This window comes from Desmodus rotundus, chromosome 5 (genome assembly GCF_022682495.2).
Source record: "Desmodus rotundus isolate HL8 chromosome 5, HLdesRot8A.1, whole genome shotgun sequence".
NCBI classification, from domain to species: domain Eukaryota; kingdom Metazoa; phylum Chordata; class Mammalia; order Chiroptera; family Phyllostomidae; genus Desmodus; species Desmodus rotundus.
In genome coordinates, this window is record NC_071391.1 from 116410010 (window position 1) to 116432557 (window position 22548).

Here is a 22548-nt window from a genome sequence, read left to right on the forward strand (position 1 = left end):
GACAATAGCAACTGTTATTGACAACGTGAAAACGTTAAAATCCTCAGACATTTGCCAGTGGGAACATAAAATGGTACAGCTGATTTGGAAAATAGTCTGACAGTTCCTCAAAAAGTTAACCATAGTTACAATATAAGTGTGTTGAGGGAAAAATATTTTGCTTTTACCTTTCTAAATTCTTCTCTGACAGGACTAATAATCTAATTAACATGAGACACAGTAACAGGAGAAAATGGTCAAATTTATTACACATGCACATATGGGGGTTCCTTAGGAATTGGGCCCTGGCTGGTGTGGCTCAGTGGGTTGAGTGCTGGACTGCGAACCAAAGGGTCGTTGGTTCAGTTCCCAGTCAGGGCACACGCCTGGGTTGCAGGCCCGCGCTGGGTCCCTGGCTGGGGTGCACAAAAGGCAACCACACATTAAGTTTCTCTCCCTCTCTGTCTCTTTCCCTCCCCTCTGTCTGGTAATGAATAAATAAAATCTTAAAAAAAAGAATATAGGGCACTTAGGGCCCTCTTGAGCTAAGGATAAAGGGGGGGGGGTGTGATTAAAAAGCAAATGTGTGGTAAACAAATGCAACAATGGGACACAGAGGAATTTAATCAGAGGGTCTTACTACGTTCCTCCCTGTCATACTTAATTCATATTAAACTATAGTTATGTGTGGTAATGGTAATGATAGGGGACTCGAGTTGGAAAGTTTTAGTTTAAGGTAAATAGTTACAAGCCTAGTAGGTAATGCATATGTTAAAGCATTTGTTCCAGAAACTGAAAGTATGACCCACCCTGACTCCAGGAGACCATAGGCAGTTCCACCTCTGTGCCTCAGGAGGACTGCAAGCAATTCAAGATGGTATCTGAGTCATTGTGCTCCAGGGTGCGATGACCACTGCCCAGGGCAAGAATACTGCAGTTTTCTTAACCCAATTAACTTCTCCCTGAATTCCAAACTCCTTACCCACACTTTGTTCTCCTTACAAAAAGGGCCATTTTAAATTGGAATTTAGCTGCCCGTTAGGGTATGAACCCACCATCTTCTCAGATCGCCAGCCATCTGAATAAAGTGCCCATAAAGATTCAATCCCTGTCTCTGCTTATTGGGTTTGGCATGTGACAGCACGAACACAGGTTTGTTTTGTTTTTTTTTCCTGGTTTCAGTAACAGCTCCCTTTCTGGAGCAGGTCCTCTATCTAAATTCTTTTAGGGGCAATTAGGGTGAAGGTTAAAGGTTCTTTCTGAGTCTTTTGTTTCTTGAAAATAACCAGCTAAAGAAATCAGTATCCCCAAAGAAATATTTTGGGGTGGCAAACTCTGCTTCCCCTCATGAACTAGCCACTCTTAGATATACAAGTATACTCAAGAGAAATGAACACATTTGTTCACATAAAAACTCGTACAGGAATGTTCCTAGTAGCATTATTCATAATAGTTAAAAAGTAGGAAAGGAAATGTCCAAAAGTAGAGGGATGGATAAACAAAGTGAGGTATATTCATACGGTGAAAAATTGTTCATCTATAAAGAGGCATTAAGTACTGACATATGCTACAACATAGATGAATCTTGGAAACATTACATGTAATTCCACTTATATCAAATGCCCAGGTTAGGCAAATGCATATAAAAAGAAGGTAGACTAGTCGCTACCAGGTGTTGAGGGAGGACTGCTAAAGGGTACCGCTTTCTTTTTGTGGTAATGAAAATACTCTAAAATTAAATAGTTATGATGGCTGCACAGCTCTGTGAATATACGAAAAACACCACTGGAGGGTACATTTTAAAAGGGTGATTTTTATGCCATATGAATTATGTCTCAATTTAAAAATCAAATTAAATTTTTTAAAATTGCAGCATCCATAAGGGTCCCACGCTACCCAGGAAACGTACACCTAAAGCAGCACGCTGGGACAAAACCCTCGGCCAGACACCTCGGAGCCTAGAACCGCAATCCCACCCCGCCTCCCGAAGAAGGAAGTCCCGGCCTGGGGGGTGGTGATTGGGTGAGCTGTAAAAGAGGGTGGGGCGAAAAGGGGTAGGCCGAATATCCTTAGGCTGGGGGCGGGGTAGGGCAAAGCTAACCCTTCTCTCGCGAGATTATGCTGGTTCCGCATTTCGGTTCTGCTAGGCTGGGGGAGGCGGACAAGGTGGGCTCAGCGACTTGCATCGGGTCACAGCTGCTCGACCCGGCTCGGAGCCACGGCGGCAAGTACTTTGGCTGTTGGCAGGTTGAGGACTGTGCGCTGCCTCTCAGGTCCCGCGTGGGCTCCGAAACCTGACTGCGGCAGGGGCCAGCGGCCCCTTCCCTCCTGTCTAAGGATACAAGATGAGCTTCCTCTTGTGAGTGCAGTCGGGCCGAGGGGTCCTGGGCTCGGCGCTGAGGGTGGCTGCCGGGGAGGGGCGAGCCGACGGCTGAGGCTCGGACCGGCCCCGGGGTTGAATTGGCTGGCTCCTTTCTGGCCCCGGTTTGCGGCTACGGGGGAGGATAGGACGTGGGCGGAGGTAGAGGGAGATGGAAAGTCGACGCAAAGGAAATAGAGCGAGAAGTCGACCTAAAGGAAACGGAGCGAGAAGGCCCCGAGGGCAGTAGCGCCTCCAAACTTTCCGCCCCAACGCCCCGAAGCGCGCAGAGACGATCTGGGGGCGCGGCCAGGGGCCCCCAGTTTCTCTCCAGTCTGGAGCCTTCTAGTAACGATTCCTGCTGACTTAGCTCTTTACTCCACCGTTTGAAAAGTTTTAATTATCGTCAGTATTGTTACCCCCGCGGAAAAATGCCGCCCCAGGAAAACGTGGAGTGCTGCAATTTGAGAAGCATTGCTCCAGCACCTTATTTGTTATTCTCGGGTAGCGCTGTCTACGGAGTGTACTACTTAAATATATGTTGTGTGATTAAATATCAACTTTTGGTTACGGACATTACCCACACACTTGACATTTTTATTACACTTTAAAATTACATAGTGTTTCATAACTACAGTTAATCTACCTAGTTCCTTATTGTGAGAAATCTGAATTCTTTCGCTGCTTACAAATTAGTACTACTGAGAACATCTTTGTCCAAATCGCTTTTTCCTTCCTTTTCTTTTTTTTTAAGGGTATAGGCTCCAAAGTATGATTACCATGTCAAAAAGTCTGTATGATTTATGTTTTAATTGCAAATGTCTATTTTACTAGAACAGTCTCTCCCGTCCTTAAAGTGTTTTTATGAGTTAATGTTTGTTTAGCGGTTTGTGTATGCACGTTGCTTAGTTGGTCTTTGAAGGTGAATGTGAGAGGCAGTGTGTTTCTTCTGAACTTTGTTTTGTTGATGGATATTTGAGTTTCCACTTTTTGGTTTTATGAATAATGCTGCTATGAACTTTTATGTACGACAGATTTTTTGTGTTGGATGTATGTGTTCACTTCTCTTGGGTATTATACCTAGGAGTGGAATTGCTCAGTTACATGGTAACCGTGTTTAATCTTTTGAGGGAACTGCCAAACTTTTTCAAAGCACTGGACCATTTTGCTTTCCCACCAGCCACCAGCGTGGTATGAATTTCATTTTCCCCACACTCTCACTAGCTCTTGTTGTCTTTTGGATTGTAACCATCCTAAGTGGATGTAAAATGGTAGTTTCTCATTGTGATGTCCATTTGCATTTCCCTAATAACTAAGAAGGTGGAGCATCCTTTTGGGTACTTATTGGCCATTTGTATATATGTATTTTTTGGAGTAATGTCTATTTAAATCTTCTGACCACTTAAAATGGGTTTTTAATTATAGTTGACAACCTTTGGCCATTTTTAATTTGGATTATTTCTCTTTACGTTTTTGAGTGGTAATAATTCTTTATCCCTGATACAAGTCACTGTCACATCTATGATTTACAAATATGTCCTCCCATTTTGTGGATTGTTTTCACAATCTTGGTGGTGTCATTTGAACACAAGTCTTAATTTAGACAAAGATCATATTTGAATAATTGAGCCATCATTTCATCTTTTCCATATTTAACTTCCCGTTGTTCACAGTTTTCTATCTGTAAAGGGCCATTCTTTGTTATTTAGTACTTCTCATTTAAATGTAGGAATTTGCCATGTCAAACTGTCCATATTTGATTTTACTTTTTAACCAGTCTTATTTAAAATTCAAATTACTCAGGTAAAGTAAAAGCCTGCAGTTCTATTCTTTCCCCCTTCTTAGAAGTAATCACCAGTATCAATTTGATGTGTATCCTTTCTGATATTTTGTGTGTTCACAAAATGGGCTCCTAAGGGTGAAGGGATTAAGAAGTGCAGTTGTAGTTACAGAATAATCATGGGGATGTAAAGCATAGGGAATAGCATAGCCAAAGAACATACATGCACGACCCACAGACATGGACTGAGGGGTGAGGGGATTGCCTGAGGGAGGGGGGACTGGGTGGAGTGGGGGAAAGGGGGGAAAATTAAAATAACTATAATAGCATAAACAAAGTACAATTAAAAAGAAAAGGCAAAAATGAGCTCCTGCTGTCCATTTGGTTTTGTTTTAACCATGTCTTGAGATCTTTTCATGTAAACACCTGTAGCTCTGTCTTGTTCTTGTATCTTGTTCATCTTAACCACACCACCCCATGGTGTGGATGTGTTGTAGTTTATTTAATCATTCTTCCAATAAGCCTTAGGATTGTTTCTGGATTTGTCATTATTAAGAATAATCGTGGAAAACACATCCTTACCCATAGCTACGAGAGATGCTTAGAAGTGGCGAGGGTAGATGGAGGAGCATTTCAGTGGTAACACATACTACCATATCGCCCTCCCAGAAACACTTTTCTCTTTCACCACACTTAATGTCAATTGTTTTAACTTTTGACACTCTGTTTAAGGAAAAATAAACCTTACTTTAATTTAACAGCTTTTCAGATGTTCATTAATCATTGTATTTTCCTTCTGTATTCCCTATTTATCTCCTTAGCCCGTTTTTCTTCACAGATTATAGAAGCCCATCGTTATCCAGTTTATCCTCTGTAATATATGTTGCAAGTACATTTTTCATTACTTGTCTTTTTGTTCTGTTACCGAAGGTTTCTTTTTTTTAAAAAAGATTTTATTTATTTTACTTTTAGAGAGGGGGAAGGGAAGGAGAAAGAGAGGGAGAGAAACAGCAGTGTGCAAGAGGTACATCAATCGGTTGCCTGTTGCACACCTCCAACTGGGGACCTGGCCAGCAACCCAGGCACGTGCCCTGACTGGGAATTAAACCGATGACCTTTAGGTTTGCAGGCTGGTAGTTAATCCACTGAGCCACACCAGCGAGGGCTGTTACTGAAATTTTAATTGCTATGATTTGAAGTCCATCTGTTTAAGGTTTCTGGGTTTTGTGACATGTTAAGAAGACCTTCCTTGTGGATGGTGTATAAAGACAGGAATGAAGATTTTTTTCCCCCAGTTGTAAAGAGACAGAGACAGTTATCTCTGTATCATTTATTTTTCCTGCTAAAAACTTCAAAAAAATGTGTTACTTTTGCTGTGGTTTGCTTTGATAGCATCCTAGATATTTTGATACAGAAGCTGTTTTTTTGAGCTATTTTGGGCTACTTAGGGCTACTTGCCTTCCAGCACCATTTTGTGTAGGTGGAAATTGAGGCCAGAAGGTTAGGTTTCTCAAGCAATCACAGAGATAGTGGCAGATCAAGGACTAAAATCTAGGGTTTTTTTCTTTTGGTTCAAGGGCCCTTTTTATTACACCAGACTGCTTCATGAGGCATAGTTAAATTGTCTTATGTGTGAAATTGTGCTACTAATCCTGTTTGTACGTGAGGAAAGAAATTTAAAGCGTTCTTTTTATTGCGATCATCAGTCCCCACTCCCCCCCAAATCCTGGCACTTTTCAGGGAATATGTTTTATTTTACAGAGCAGTTTATATTATGCCATTAATTATGCCATTCTGCTTCAGTCCTAAAATCGATATGCTTTTTCTTTTAACCTAACAGCAGCAGCCGCTCTTCTAAAACATTCAAACCAAAGAAGAATATCCCTGAAGGGTCTCATCAGTATGAACTCTTAAAACATGCAGAAGCAACTCTAGGAAGTGGAAATCTGAGACAAGCTGTTATGTTGCCAGAGGGAGAGGATCTCAATGAATGGATTGCCGTTAACAGTAAGTTTTTAATAACATTCAACCTTTCTGATTTATTGGAAGGGTTTGCTAAAATCTTTTTCTCAATGAGTTTTATTTTGCAGGTATGTAAGGGTTGTAATATAATAGATTATCTATAGAGAAACACTAAGTACTTGGCCGTAGCTTTTGTGGTTGAGCAGAGAGACCTGAGGAGAAATAATGAGTGTTTTGGGGTAATTTCTGGGGAGAATGAGCTGAGTAAGGTCAAATAAAAGATTGATAAATGCAAAGAATCTACCTGTGGTGGAACGTGAGTTTGTAGGGAATCCATCTGTATAGTTGTGCTTCCACTCCCAGAAGCTCTCAATCTGCCTACCGTGTACAAAGAAAAGTACACCACAGGTCATACCTTCAGTCACTTATTTGCTGTGATTTAAGAGTTGTCATGGGAAATTGAGAGATTGGGAGAAAATGGGGGGAACCGTGAGCTGAAAGACACTCGAGTTCAAGAAAGTGAGGAGGGCAAGGCATAGAAGAATATGCCGAGGCTAGAGATTGAATGTTCAGAGTGTATCATTTCTGGGCCTGGCCTAATAGCTCAGTTGCTTAGAGCGTCATCGTCATCAGATACACGCCAAGGTTGTGGTTCAGTCTCAGGTAGGGCACGTACAAGAAGCAACCAATGAATGCATAAATAAGCAGAACAGCAAACAAATTGATGTTTCTCTCTCTCTCTACCTTCCCCCCTCAGTCCCCCTCCTCATCTCATTGCCTCCTTCTCTCACCCCCTCCTTCTGCCTTTCTCTAAAGCCAATAAAGAAATTTTTTTTTTAATCTTAAAAAAAGAAGCCCTGGCTGGTATGGCTCAGTGGATTGAGCGCCAGCCTGCAAACCAAAAGGTTGCTGGTTTGATTCCCAATCAGGATATATGTCTGGGTTGTGGTTCAGGTCCCCAGTTGGGGGCATGTGAGAGGCAACAGATCAACGTATCTCTCGCACACTGATGTTTCTCCCCCTCCCTTCCCCTCTTTCTAAAAGTAAATACATAAAATCTTTAAAAATCTTTTTTAAAAAAGTAAGGTACAAGTGTAATTTAAAATTTTCCAGTAGCCACATTAAGGAAAATTTATTTTCTCAACTCATTAAAAAGCCATTATTCATATCACTAAGAAAAACACAAAGTGCAGAACTGTGTAATATATTACTTTTTGTGTAAGACAGGACAAAGAAACTTAGGGGGCAGGGTACAGAAAACAATTAATATAGTCACCTTGTGTGGGGGGGGATTTGTAGTGGTTGGAACTTAGATATTTTTCACTGTATATTTCTTTATTTTTTGATATGTGAGCCATGTGAAGTATTACATATTAGAAAAGATCCCCCCTTTTTAAAACCTTATTCACATTATCATCTGTTACTTTAAAGGCATTTGTTGGCCTTCTTCAGCCTTAGATTTTTCTCTGTGCCTCAGTGCTCTAGATGAGCTGTTTGCAATCCTCTTGGTCTCAGGATCCCCTTATTCTTTTAGAAATTACTGAGAACCCCAGCCCTGGCTGCTGTTGCTCAGTGGGTTGAACACCAGCCTGCCAACCCAGGAGTCACTGGGTGGGTTCACACGCCTGCGTTGCTGCCCAGTTCCTAGTTGGGGGTGTGCAAGAGGCAGCTGGTTGATATTTTTCTCCCTGTCTTTCTCCTTCCCTTCCCATCTCTCTAAAAATAAATAAAATCTTTGAAAAAATTATTGAAAACCCTAAAAAGCTTTTCATTTTGTAGCTAGTGATACTGGGTTAGAAATTTTAAATATTGCTCATTTTTAGATTCATGTAAAAATAACAGTAGTAAACCCATTGCATGTTAATATATATTTTTTAATAAAAAATGACTATTTTTCAAAATAAATTTTAGTGAGAAGTCTGGCATTGTTTTGTATCTTTGCAAGCGTTATATAATGTCCAGCATAATAGGAGACAGCTGGATTCTCAAGTCTGCTTCTGCCTTCAGGCTGTGGCGCCACTGGGTAACTCTAGGGCCTCCTGAGAGTGCGAGTGAGAAGGGCAGCTAAAGTGGTTCCAGCCTCACACATCCCCCTGAGACGGGGAATCCCTGGACCACGTTTGGAGAGTGCCTGCTTTAGATCAGTGATTTTTTTAACCTTTTTCATCTCATGGCACACAAACTAATTACTAAAATTCTGCAGTGCACCAAAAATATTTCTTGCTGCCCTGACAAAATAAAGAATTGGTGTAATTTTGATTGGTTCACACCAGATGGCTATTGTTGTGTTGGCTGTTGTCATTTTTTAATATGATAATCTAAGGGAAAAGAGGTCAGTGCCTCAACTAAATAGTCAAGTATTACACATTTGAAAAATGTTTGTGGCACACACTGGCTGAAGGTCGCTGCTTTAGACCGGCATACCATCTGGGCATGCTCTTTGTTTTGAAAGAATATTGAGTGCCTAAGTATTGCTTTGTTAGAAACATGACTAATTAGGAGGAAGATATGTCTGTGAGGGAGTTTTGTACAAAGTTCCTTTAATATGTTTTTTAAGAAACTTGGAAAAGCCCTAGTGGATTTTTAGGTACTCCTTCAGACAGGGAACTAAAACATTTTAAAAACTCGTGTGGTTTTAAGGCCCATGGGGTTCTCCTTGTACAGAGTATGTTTCAGTCAGTTAAGCTGTTTCGCTCACCCCATGCCTCTTCCATTATTTTGCAGATGTAGCTGAAGCTCCTTTAGAAAGTACTCCCCGACAAGCTCACCTGTTTAATGTGTTGCCTTTGCTCTGAACTCTGGCACTCTTAGTTGTTGGCCTTTGTATAACTACCTTCTTACATGTTGTACTCTTCATCTCTTGTAATTTGTCCCTTCCGTTAGCTGGAGAATCCAGGTGAAGAGACATTATCCTGTGTCTTTTTTTATGTCCTCAATGTGCATAGCCTCAGTTTTTTTTAATGATGAATTTTTAAATGCTTGTTGATAACAACCAATGTGCCTTCCGCCTCACAATATATTCCACAACACTCTTCTAACAAGTGATAGTCTGCTCCACATGAATAGAAACTATGGCTTTTGGATGTAATTAAATTGTGTATGCTGATGACCTAATAGTCACCATTAAGTTAGAATTGTGCCTGATTTTTATTTTTTTGCTGTCATATGCTGGTTAAAAGCTTAGTACATTAAAAATGAATGTATGTTAAAAGTTTACTTGGATGTGACAACTTACAAAGAGAATTTACAGTACCCTGGATTGTTGCATTTCCCAAGAATTGGAGCACATTGTCTATTTTTTTCAACTGAGAGGTCTGATGTTTTTTTTGTGTTTACATGTATATTTTAACACAATTGTGCTATTATCTTGCCAGCTGTGGATTTCTTCAACCAAATCAACATGTTATACGGAACTATCACGGAATTCTGCACTGAAGCAAGCTGTCCAGTCATGTCTGCAGGTCCAAGGTACATATTACCCCTTTTTATATAGGTGTGCGGATTATTAAATAAAGCTAATCCCTAATTGATAGAAATTAAATAATATTTTTTTGTTTTTCTTGTCTGCTGGTGTTAAAGCAGTTCAGTTTTATGAGTTCTTAAATACCTATAAGCTTTTAGTTGTTATTAAATACTTTGCCATTTGGTACTTAGTGTTTGATTTTGTAATTGCATTATAGGAAGGTGAATGTTGAATTGGAGGAATAAAAGAAAAAAATTAGAATTTTATTAACATTATGGTTCTGTTTCTGGTTTTTAAATTAATTTCTTGAAATCAGGTTTTTAATTTTTATTTTTTAAGATTTTATTTATTTTTCAAGAGAGAAGGGAGGGAGAAAGAAAAGAGAAACATCAATGTGTGGTTGCCTCTCGCATGCCCCCTATTGGGGACCTGGCCTGCAACTCAGGCATGTGCTTTGACTGGGAATTGAACCTGCAACCCTTTGGTACGCAGGCCAGCGCTCAATCCACTGAGCCACACTAGCCAAGGCAAAAGCAAGTTTTTAGTTGACTCTTTCATATTCGATTCTTTTTTCTTGTGCTTATTTGGTGTTAATTACTTTCAAATTGTGCTGCTTTAGTTATCTGGCTTAAAGATGCTAGATTTAAAATTACCTATAATAAATTTCAAGAAATATTGACAAAGATGGGACTCTTTGTGGCTCATAATGTTTCAAGGTGTGATGGTGTATGATTTAGGTGTTCCCTTCCAGTTTTTTCACTATAGTAAATGATTTTAAGTGATGATAGATGGTATCAAGATATTTATCTCTTGGGAAAAATTGTCTTTTCTAAATTTGCTACAGGTATAAAGGATAAATAGGTCCTCAGTGAGTTCATAGTCGTATTTTTATTACAGTATTTTAGGAGGAATGTTTTGATTTTGTGTTGTTTTAAGTTTTAGTTCTCAAACTTCCTTGAAAGAAATGTAAATAAAATAAATAGGAAAATTAAACTTATCTATGGCTTAAATGCTTTACACAGTGAAGTTTTGTGTAAGCCTTGTTAATCAGTCTAGCTCTGCGAAGGTGAGGGTGCAAAAAAATGCATGCTCAGGGATGTTTCTTTAACACCCTCTCCAAGAAACGGGGTTTTATAATCTTGACCTGTTGGTGATAACCTGGTGGCCAAGGATCTCAGAATGTGGTGATTCATCAGCTCCTTCCCCAGTCCTCAGTACCCTCTGCCTAACAGACAGGAATGAAATTCTTGTATTTTTCCCAGGGCTGTTCTATATTCTGGCACTGCCAGCTACCACATTAACTTCTCTTTTTTCTCCAGTCATAGCCATCACATTTCAAAATAATTCTATAGGAAACGCTCATAATCTTCAGTAGAAATTTTTGTAATTTACTAAAGATATATATAACTTCTGCCCTAGCTGGGGTGTGGCTCAGTGGTTGAGTGCTGTCCTGCAAATCAAAAGGTCGCTAGTTTGATTCCCAGTCAGGGCACATGCCTGGGTTGCAGGCCGGGTCCCCACTAGGGGGTGCACAAGAGGCAACCACACATTGATGTTTCTCTCCCCCTCTTTCTTCCTCCCTTCCCCTCTCTCTAAAAATAAATAGTCTTTAAAAAAAGATATGTATAACTTCTGTTGACAAAGTATAAACCTACTTTGATTATAATTTGTACATTTGTTAATGTGAAAACTTTATCAGTAACACCTTTTTCTCTTCAGATATGAATATCATTGGGCAGATGGTACTAATATTAAAAAGCCAATCAAATGTTCTGCACCAAAATACATTGACTACTTGATGACTTGGGTTCAAGATCAACTTGATGATGAAACACTTTTTCCTTCTAAGATTGGTGAGTTAATGTAGAACTATTTTACTTTTTAAATGATAGATATGTGCTTTTGAACACTCCCATTACTTTAAAAAAAAAATGTAACAGGGACTACCACATTTCTCTCTAAAAAGATTATAAATGTATATTCCTTCTAGACATGTTTGTGTCTGCCTCTCTTTACCAGTACTGATTGTTAATCATTTTTAAATTTTTATAATTTGGGTAAGTAAATTTGTTTTGAGCTACATTTTTAAGATTGATGAGATTGAATATTTTATTGTTTTACTGATCATTGTGTATTTTCTTTTTCTATCCTTTCTTCATTCCTTTGTATGTTAATGATAGTAGCTTTTATCATAAATGTATTTTTCCCCAGGTTGCCTTTTGTCTTATTGTATTCATGAAGAGTTTTTGCTATTGTATATATAACTTGTTTTGTCTTATTGGTCTTTTCTTTAATGACATCTGGATTTTAGAGAGAGGATAACGGAAGGAGAAAGAGAGGGAAACATCAATGTGTGGTTGTCTCTCACATGCCCCCTACTGGGGACCTGGCCTGCAACCCAGGCATGTGCCCTGACTAGGAATTGAACTGATGACCCTTTGGTTCGCAGGCCCATGCTCAATCCACTGAGCTATACCAGCCAGGGCTTTACATCTGGATTTTAATCAATGATTGGAAAGGTTTCGTGTTTGGAAAAACACGAAAATATTTGTGTTTTCATTTAGTACTTTCGTGTTTTTGTTTTCACATTTAAATCTTTGTTCTGTAAGGAATTTTTTTTCTCACTATTCCCTTCATTTTTTTCCCAATTATAAATGCTAGTCAGTTTGCTGAGTGCTGTTTATCAAACACGTGTGTTTTCTCCCCTGATTATCAAGTTGTCACATTTTTGGAGTCTTTTAATCTCCATCTGTGCCCACAGAAATGCCACACTGTGTCCATTAGCCACGGCCACATAACTGTGAGCATCTGGTAGGGCTCTCTTCCTTGTTCCTCTTTTTCAGAACATTCACGACTATTTTGGGATATTTGTTCTTCCAAAGAACTTAGAATCATTTGTTCAAGGAAAAAAAAGAAAACCCAAATCTTTGTGAGATTTTTATTACAATATCATTCAATTTGTAGATTAATATAGGGATTCTTGTTCTCTTGACAATAGTGAATTTGCCTATGTAAGAGCAAAGTGTATGTCTTCATTTTTTCACGTCTCTTATTTCCTCTTGTAAAACTTCTATACTTCATGCTAGTCCTTCAAGTTTCTTAAGTTTATTCCTACACATTTAATGTTTTTTTATAGACATTTGGTTTCTAGCTGGTTAGCGTTTAATGTATAGAAAAGCTGTGGATTTTTATATAAATTTTATGATTGACCATGAGATTTTGAATGTTTCTGTTGTTTTGGGTTGGTTTTCTTGCATTTTTAAAATACACATTTCCGTTGCATTAAGATAATAGTAATTTTGCCTCTTTCTGCTGATGTATACTTCTTGTGTAACTCTTACCTAATTGTCCTTACCAACTAGTACTTCCAGAACAGTGCTGACTAATGGCGATAAGGGCAGACATCCTTTTCTTGTTTCCTTTCCTGAGTGCTTCCAGTATTTCGCACTAAGCAGGAGTCTTGCATTGGGTTAGAGGTGTATCAGTTTTTTTGTCAGGTGTATGGTTGTAGAGTTTTATGAGATACTTTTCTGGTATGTGTTGTTGATAGCCATAAAGTTTTCTCCATTACTTTTTTTCTGTTCCCTTGGAAGAGTATTTTTTATTTGCTGATATTTTGAATAAGATTTTGGAATTGGTATTTATTGATGGGATTGATCCTGGTCATTTTTAGTGTAAGGGTGTCTTATGAACAACATATTGTTGGATTCTCTCTTGTGTGCTGTAACAAAAATGCCAACGTGGATGGCATATAAACAAGAGAATTTATTTCTCAAGGTTCTAAAGGGTGCAAGTCTGCAGTCGGGGTGCCAGCATGTTTGGGTTCTGGGCTGCAGGTTGCCAGCCTCTCACCTAGTCCTCACATAGTGGAAGGGTAGCCCTTTGGGACCTCCTATGAGGGCATTAATCCCATTCATGAGCGGTCTCCCTTTTTGACCTAATCACCTCTCAAAAGCTCTACATACTAATGACACCACACAGGGGTTAGGACTTCCACATATGGATTGGGGGCGGGGGCGGTGGGCAGTGCGCGCCCGTTGCTGACACAAATATTCAGACCATACTAGATTCCCTGTTTGAAGTCTAACTAAAGATTATTTTTTTCAGGAGAAAAAGTTGTATCATGTTACACTTGGTCTGTTTGCTGTTGGTCAGTTTCACCATTCTATTATTAAGCATTTTATTTCCTTTTTCATAGATTCGGTGTTGTATATTTACTATGATTGAATGTTTTCTATTAAATTCAGCTTGGAAGGTACTTAGATTAAAACAAATTATATTTCCTTATTCATTAAAGTTTTTCTCTTATGGAAGATAAAGAGTACTTTTGACTTAATTCTCTTTTCTCAGCTTCCCATTCATCAATGACGTATCCTCATGTTCTAGAATTCTTTCTGCTTTCATTAAGCTGCTGTCTACATCTTATTTATGCCAATTATATACTCATATTAGATGAAATTTAGTGTTCATTTTTAAACTAAATATCCAAGTTATTACTGTACCTTTTATTAGCAAGATGCCCATTTGTAAATTCTGAGAGAAAGGGAGTTGGACATAACAATCCATCTTTTCACTGCACAAATACAAGCCCCATTTCACAAAAACATGCCATGAGCTCCAGAATAATGTTTGAAAGAGCAAATTGTTAACCAAGACTGGGGAGGAGGGGATCTCCCACAAAAATCAGTTTATGAAAGCAAAATATACTAAATTTAAGCTGTAAAGGACTAATTGAAAAGTAAAATTCAGGAATAGAGAAAGTGTTTTAGCTTTTGTCCTCTGAAAGGTCAAAGAAAGAAAATGTTTTGAGAGTAATGACCTTTAAGGGCAGCTAATCTAGGTTATTTTGGAGGCAAATACATTCTTATGTGTTTGTTTACTGTAGTTAGTGCCAATTGTATTGTTTTCCTCTTCTCCCTCCCTTCTGAGAGACTTTGGTCTGGTCAGCCGAGGTTCTCAGGAAGTCACCAGTCGCGTCGGTACCTGCACTGCTTGGAGAGACATTACCAGACCCAGCTCTTTCTAAGGAGGGGTTTGTTTTCTTTGAAAAATAAGGAGATGCTCTTCCTCCCTTTTTCAGGAAGTCTGTCCCCTCCTTAAACTACAGGAAAATGAAAATAGCACTTTAAAAAATGAAATAAAAAGTTTGTAACTTCTAGTTTAAGAAAACTGTCTTTTCAGAGTAATTCAGAAGATAAAATACTGTGAACAGTAGATTATGATGATTTGAAGTGAAGAGTGCCTTTTTTTTCTTTTGGTTAGGAGAGTCTCCGGCCCTGGTTGAGTGTGTAAAAAAGCTTTCTTTAAGAGTTACAGGTTACACAAAGTAAAAATTTTCTGTTTACAGTCAAAATGCTTATTCTTGCATTTAATCTTAGGAAGAAACTCTTCAATATTAAACAAAATTAAACTAAAACTATTATTAATATTATATTATTATTATTATAAAACTAATATTTTTAAACAGTATTAAACTAAAATTAGTTTTATTTTAACTTTGAATTCAGTGGCATCTTATATATGACTTCCGGTGCCTGTGCCTGCTATTCTAAGGCAGTCAGAAAAAGTGTGGTATATGAATATATATCTTATACTTAGGTTTGGGATTCTTTTTTCCCTTGTCTTTAAAAAATACATGGCAGTAGACTTGTATTTGTGAGTGTGTATGTTTGTTGGAGTTGCTCATGGCTGTATCTAACCTTTCTGCTGTCCAGTTAGATGAACACTAATGAATATATACGTATGCTTGACATCATATATTTCTGTTGCAGGTGTCCCATTTCCCAAAAACTTTATGTCTGTGGCGAAGACCATTCTAAAGCGCCTATTCAGGGTGTACGCCCACATTTATCACCAGCACTTTGACTCTGTGATGCAGCTGCAAGAGGAGGCCCACCTCAACACCTCCTTTAAGCACTTTATTTTCTTTGTTCAGGTAAGTTGAACCGTGTTGATTTCTGTGTCCTTTGACTTGGACACACTTGGCTTGATAACTTTAATAAAGAGCAGTTTATAGAGTCTTTTTACAGATAGAAAGCTAAGTTTAAGCAGGGTTCTCTTTTCTCTTTGCCACATTGTTTATTTCGTTGATGTGCATAGCAGCATAGAAAGCATCACCTCCACTTTGGGCGTTCTGCCTCTGACTGCTCAGGTCTCTGGCGAGGGTGTGACAAAGAGCACCGGAAATTCAGGAAAGCTTGTCCATACCCTTCTTTACGCCCCTGCTGGGTGAAGGCACACTATGAAAAGTGTCTGAAGTTGGATTGTTTCGTGAGATGCTTATGCCTGGAAGAGAAACTTTTGGAAGAACTGGTTACCTGCTGTCTTGGGTTCAGTTTTCAAAAGTCCCCACTAAGGCCACATCTTAGGAAGTCAGCAGCTAGAAACTTTTAAAAAGCCTACTGCCTTCAGAAATGTGGCTCATTTCCTTATCGGCTCTTAGTTGGGATTGAAACTTTTTAAATATCACTGTAATTTACATTGTTTGAAAAAGATATCAAGAATTGGTGCTTCTTTAGTCTCACTTTAGAGATATATAATTCTATTGGGTTGGCCAAAAAGTCTGTTACATTTATTCTGTAAAATAAAAGACACATTTTTCGTTTTCACCAGTATTGATTGGGATGTTTTGAGTATGTTGCCCATCTTCTGCCATTGGCTTCTAGTGGGCAGAGGCCAGGGTGCTGCTAAACTAGTCTCCCAGTGCATAAGACAGCCCCACAGCAAAGAATTATTTGGCCAGAATGTCACCAGTACCAAGAAGCTTTGCAAACCACTCTTGACGTGTTGGATCAGTCACAGCACCTTTTCCATACACTGCACAAATCTTTTCTTCAGTTTCAGTTGTATTTTTGCCTTTCTTGAAATAATAAAGGGTAATACACTGAACATGTGTATCTTCTTCCATCTTCAATATTTAAATGGCTGAACAAAAATTCACCAATTTTGCTAAGTTGCTTTTTTTAATGTACCCTGATATGACAGCTGTCACAATACAATCTAACAACTGTTTTGAATGAAGTTAAAGACAGCTGAGGGCTACTAGAGCCGTTATACGGAAAAAATGTAGTGGATTTTTTGGCTAACCCAGTACATGCAAACTGTAAATATGTCTAGATTTTATTTTTTGTGGAAAAACCATCAACTTTACAGTAGATACCGAGTATCACAATTCTGTGAGTCACACAGCGGAGATTGCCCCGTGCGCTCTTCTCTGCTCCCTCCTGAGAGCGTTGCGGGCATAGGCCTACAGTGCGGCCGCAGCCCCAGAGGTGGCCGCTGCCGGGGGCTCGGTGTACAGTTTTCGGATAATTTCTGTGTAAACGCGGACATACTCAGTTTTGACGTTAGTGTTTTACACAGGGGACACCATGCTGTGATGTACAGGTGCTTATGTAGTAAGTCCCCTACATTTGAAAAGGCAGTAAAAAATGATTTCATTTTAAAGTGTTCACAGAGACCATCTCATCATTCTCTTGGATTTCAGAAAACTAGGGTTGGGAATATCTTCTCTGAATGACATTTACATAGTTTTAATTTTGGATCTATTTAAAATTTTTCTTTTTCTTCTCTTTTTAGGAGTTTAATCTGATTGATAGGCGTGAGTTGGCACCTCTTCAGGAATTAATTGAGAAGCTTGGATCAAAAGACAGATAAATGTTTCTTCTAGAGCACAGTTACCCTCTTGCTTCACCTACTGCTAGAGCTATCTCATTGCTGTCTGTTAGAGACTAGTGATACAAACTGCGCGAAAACAGGATAAAAAGACCTATTTCTGTGTCTACTGATAAAATCGTCCCAAAGGTACCTTGGCCTCATACCTTCAGAATGAGAAATTCAAGACACAGCCAAACCAGAGGCTCTGTGTGACCGGTCATTCCTGTTATTGTCACTGAGTAGTCACACTTGGTTTTAATATGTGATGATTAATCTGTAGTTTATCTGTTTACTTATTATTATTTTGCTAAAGAAAATGATTTAGTCTGTTTCAGGTTACAGCATAATGGATACTAAGAATTTCCACCAGTAATTTATTAGCAAGTTTCCACAAACAACTTCCTCAAAACTCAGATCAGTTTTATTCTGCTTTTATTTTACAAATAGAAGTATTTTTCCTTAAGATTTAGAACATTTGTGTCCCTTTGGATGACATCGTAGTTTGAAACTGTATACTGGCATTTTTTAGACCATGCATATATGTATATTTTCTCAAAGTCCGTGATTGCGATTTAGATCGTTGTGACACGTATGGGAGTAACCACAGTTATTTCTAAAATCACTTTATTTTTTAATCTGTGTTGGGGATTTTGTTCACTTGAACCTATCTAAATGTTTAGGAGTGTGTATCAGAAATAATTTTTTAAAGCATCTAAGGGTGGTCTTGTAGATTTTTAAAAAACATTCAGATTAATTTGAATGTATCTTTTGGCCGAAAAAAGCAAACTTCCAAAAAATTATGACAAATTTAGGTCTCAAACCACTATTTTCATTCATGTTGTCTTTCAGAGGCCTTGAAAATCTGACTAGGAGAATGGACGAAAGCACTCCATTGCTTTGTTTGGAGTTTCCTTTTTTAAATAATTACTTTTGTATGTTTTTATTGTGGCTTGAGACTTAGTGAAGAGTACTGTAGAAATGCACCAACTTTATCCCAATAAGAATTAAATTTAAGGAAAACCACAATAAAAAAACCTTGAAAGGTGTACACACTTTATAACACAGCTTAAAGTTTGGTGTGTTCTTGCGTGTGTGTGCGCACGCATTTCGATGAGACAACATGGGAGGAATAAGTAAAAAAGTCTTCATTCTGTTAATATCAAAGGATGAATTGAGCCTCCATAGGGGTTTTATCCTGTGTTCATTGTTTTTGTATCAAAACTCGAAATCACTCCATTTCTATTCAGATACAAAGAATCTTCCCTGGTGATGAGGAACAGATAAGGGTGTTCGTTAGGTAGTAGGGTTTGGTGAACACTGACTGTTTAAATGTCCTGCGGCACAGGCACACTAAAGGCTCACCGGAGTGCCATCACTTTAAGCTTATCACCCTGTCTCAGAGTTGTGACTTTCGCAAAGTGCTCACCAACGTCTCGATGGATTTGGCAAAGGTTAGTTTTGATAGGGTTTTTGTTGTTTATTTTTATTATTCCAGACTAGAGTATAAAGGAGAGAGTTCCTTAGAAACCCCACTTTTGTAATAACTCATTTTCAATAAATTATCAAATATATGCAGAATTTTAAAGGAAACAAAACACTTCATCTTATTAGACTGAAATCATACTTCGTTTCAGGAATTAAAAAGTGGGATAATCACTTACAAAAAAGGAGAAAAGCCCTCTGTGAGACATTCCACAGTCCACGTTCTAAGTTGATTCAAAGGTCCCTGTCAGGTGGTCTGTATGTTTGTGTGGATCATTTACGACCAAGAAAGCAGGTTCCTCTCTCATCCGCTTTAATTATTAAGCCTGCAAGGAATGAAGTTAGATTTCTCAACCAGGGTAATGCTTTCATTATCATCTCTAATATTCTCAAACAAAAGGGCTCTCACTTTTCTCCATTTGTTTTCACTGATAGAAATCCTCCCTCTCTTCATGACCCAGCCCCCAAATAAACCAAAGATGGTCACGTTAGCATAGTATAAAGGCAGCTTACTAACAACACAAATAAAATTGTTGGTAATTTGAGACTCAGAAAGTCCTTTAAAAAAAAAATAAAAACATTGCCAGGTTCCCATGCTAATCTGGCTTCACCACCAATGCATCTGAACTTCAGTGTTAGCATTATTTGTTTACATCCAAGGCCAGAGAGGCAAGGGCAGGAGAGCTGGAGGAATGGGGAGAGGATGGCCCCTTTGTGACTTGAGGGCCGACTTTGGATGAAAGCTGGAAGAAATCAGCCTGTCTTTGACTTCTCTCCTGATTTATCTCCCTGTGCCCAGGGTTTGCCTGTTTGACAACACACCCTACCCTGACCCTCCTCATCCCTAGTCATCTCTCAGTGTCTGCTCTGCTCCTCCTGCCTGATAAGTCAGGGGGCGGAGCGTGCTTTGTAAATTATGTAGTCAATCCTTTGGTGCTTCTCTTTCCAGGCCTTTAAAAAGACTTTTGGACAATACGTGCATACTAGTTTTTTGCATTGACTTCCAGATGTATCTTTTATTCTTCTCCAGACCGATAAAGTGATTTTAGAGGGCCACAAGCTAACACAGTATTTCCTTTCATAGACTTGGAGAGCTCTAGCTCACGTGGCTGCTTGCCCAAGAACTGCAAATCAATGGTCACGTGACTGGTAACACCACCAGGAAACTGCCTAGTAGTGAGGCCAGAGGAGCCGGTCTGGTGGTGATTTTACCCTTTGCAAATATTGCTGAGGTTTCCCGATTATACTGTTGGCCTTTTCTCAGAGCAGTGAGGTTATGCTAGAAGTGGAGCTTCTAAACTTAACATTATTACCTCAGAAGCATAAATAAACCAGGCCCAAAGAATGTAAGTCCTAGAAATTTGTTTCCAAGCAGCCCCAGTCTTGGCACTGGTGTTACACCTGCCTGGTTACAGGAGGCTGCCTCTTGTCTGTAGCTAAAAAATGCTGGCTGGGCCATCACACTGAGCGCCTTCAACAGGGACATTACTGCCTCCTGATACCTGCTCATTAAGTGGATTTACTATTGTAGAATTCTGGGGAAATAGTAGTCCCTCAGTCTCCTGTGTTTTTGCATTATTTTGATATTTCAGACTTTTAAAAGACTTTGGGGGGATATTATATGTGATCGCCGTAATTTTATTGAAGCAACTGCATTGAAGTTCACTTGGGTTTTCTCTCATCAGATTCTATTCCAAACAAGTATTCTGTAAATCCGAATGGATTGCCAGCGTGCTATGATTATAGAGCATTCTGTGTTTGGTCTACATAGAAAAGTAGCTTGCTTAAGTTAGTCTTGGTTACCATCTAAGATATTTTTTAATGTTCTTTACATGAAAATTTATGTTGTATTTTTAAACCTTTAGGGGCTTTATCTATTTTTCTAAGTCAGTTAACTACTTTACAAAAAGGTATTTTGTATCTACTTTTGTAACTTCATCAGAATAAAATATATTGAAAGAAATGACTAAAGTATGTGTCTGAATATGCTTCTTTGTGAAACTTGATAATTTTGCAGCTTCTTTACAAGGTTGTCTTTGCTTTTCATTTAGTAGGTAAAATGTTTTCTTAACTCTTAGAAGAAAGGGTGCGGTGGCTAAAACCCATCCCAGGGAGAAACATAGTCTCCCAGCTCTTGACCCCGTGCACTGCCCTGGCTGTGAGACTGAGAAAAGGGAAGGAGAGACTGGGCTCCTTCATTTGCGGACGTTGGAACTGAGTACTCAGCACTATCGGAAAGATAGCTCCCTCCCCGCAGAGAGTCATTTTTCATTATTGGAGAAATATTAGAACTGATTTTAGGTCTATTCAGAGTAGTGCTAGAATTGTTTTGACCTTTTTTGAGTGAAGTTAAAATTAACAACTTAATGTGTCTAAATAATAGGGGTTAACACTCACTGCCTTTAAGATGAATATTACATCTTAAAGGCAATCTTACAACTGAGTGTAAGCTACAGTCAGGTTTGGATTTTGGGGGATAGTTCTTTTATAATAGGCCTAAAATTGACCACAAAAATATTGTTTGTATGGGTGTCTAATGGCTAAATTTGATCACTATTTCAGACTTTATAAATGAGTAGTAGAGAAACCCAAATAATCTTTGGAAGGGCCAGAGTTGGGCTTCAAAGCTTCACAACCAGAAGTGATGTTCTAAACCATGTCTTGGGCCTCCTCTAGCAGCGGACTGGTTGCTATGGACACTACAGCCTGCACCCCTATGGCTGACCACTAGATGTCAGTCTGTGGGCTCCTCCCAAGAGCTCCATGTGAGTCCTGACCAGGATGAAGGATTTTACCTAGCTCCTTCTTTTGTATGTCTTAATCAAAAACTTACACTGTTACAGAGCAGGGGGGGGGGGGTGGTTCACGATAAATTATTACAGAAAGGATTCCGCCTTTCTGTCTCTGGAGGTTCCTTCCCCCCACGCCCACCTGCTAGGTTTGAAATGCCCGCCGCCAGAGGAAAGACGTCTCTCAATGCCAGAGACTGGTGAAAAGGAAAGGAATTGTTTATTTAAAAGTTACACAGACTTAGAGTAATGGCCTAATGTCTTCAATAAGATACTAAAGTCCTTTAGAATACCCACAGATGCACAGTCCTTCCCTCTCCCTGTGCCCAGTCCGGGGTACCGTGTCTCAGGAAAGGAAGTAGAAGTCCGTGATTCAGGCTCCCGGCACCATCAGCTGTGTGGCTGCTGCAATCTCCAGTTAATCCAAAGCCATGTGGCACCTTCTCATGGCCCACCAGCAAGAGTCCTCTCTCCCCTTTCTCTATGGCTGCAAAGTCTCTCCTGCTGCCTAAGGCGCGTGGCAAGAAGAAGCACTCCAAAACCTCATGGTCCTCTTCCTTTCCCTCAGAACCGCGTGGTCCTTTTCCCCACTTCAGAACCACATGGACCTCTATCTATCTACTTGCTTCAGAACCTCGTGGTTCCCCCATTTACTTCAGAGCCGCGTGGTCTCTTCCTTCTCCCCCAAAACCTTGTGGTCCTCCCCATTTACTTTGGAGCTGCGTGGTCTCTTCTTCTCTATGGCTGCCGGGCCTAGGTTTAAATCCCAGCGCCCATCTTCCTTTGCAGCCCCATTTCTGACTCCTCCTACAGTCAGTTACACCTGCCAGCATCCCTGTATTCTTTCAGCTTTACTGGGCTGCCATAGTAAGTCTGGGCAGGTGTGGCCCCATGGCATGGAGCCAATCATCTCCACGCTCTGAGACAGGCCCTGTAACCAGGGGGAGTTACTTCCCAGTCCCATCCTGGGTGGAATTTGGTCCCATCCCCCTGGCTCAAAGCATGGCCACAGCTACTTAACACATCCATGAAACCAGTTAAAGGTTATAGATATGTTAAATGACTGTGCCAGGGGTTA

General features: G+C 39.4%; 1 protein-coding gene across 2 annotated transcripts; it reads left to right on the forward strand.

Moving 5' to 3' along the window:
- Positions 1-2087: 2087 nt before the first annotated feature.
- Positions 2088-20644, forward strand: MOB1A (MOB kinase activator 1A). 2 transcript variants are annotated; one of them, XM_045193826.3, is made up of 6 exons: positions 2088-2338; positions 5962-6125; positions 9455-9548; positions 11263-11396; positions 15315-15478; positions 17122-20644. In XM_045193826.3, exons 1-6 carry the CDS (start codon positions 2325-2327, stop codon positions 17197-17199), a joined length of 648 nt encoding a protein of 215 aa, XP_045049761.1. In that variant the 5' UTR covers positions 2088-2324; the 3' UTR covers positions 17200-20644. The 2 variants fall into 2 exon arrangements, with proteins under 2 accessions (XP_045049761.1, XP_024414292.1); XM_024558524.3 differs by having other exon boundaries at positions 2093-2338; positions 5959-6125.
- Positions 20645-22548: the final 1904 nt, after the last annotated feature.

Bases quoted from the DNA above. Each gene is read 5' to 3' on its own strand.
- MOB1A (XM_024558524.3), top strand. The intron at 6,126-9,454 runs GTAAGTTTTTAA...TTATCTTGCCAG, and splicing joins TGAATGGATTGCCGTTAACA to CTGTGGATTTCTTCAACCAA. The intron at 15,479-17,121 runs GTAAGTTGAACC...TTCTCTTTTTAG, and splicing joins ACTTTATTTTCTTTGTTCAG to GAGTTTAATCTGATTGATAG.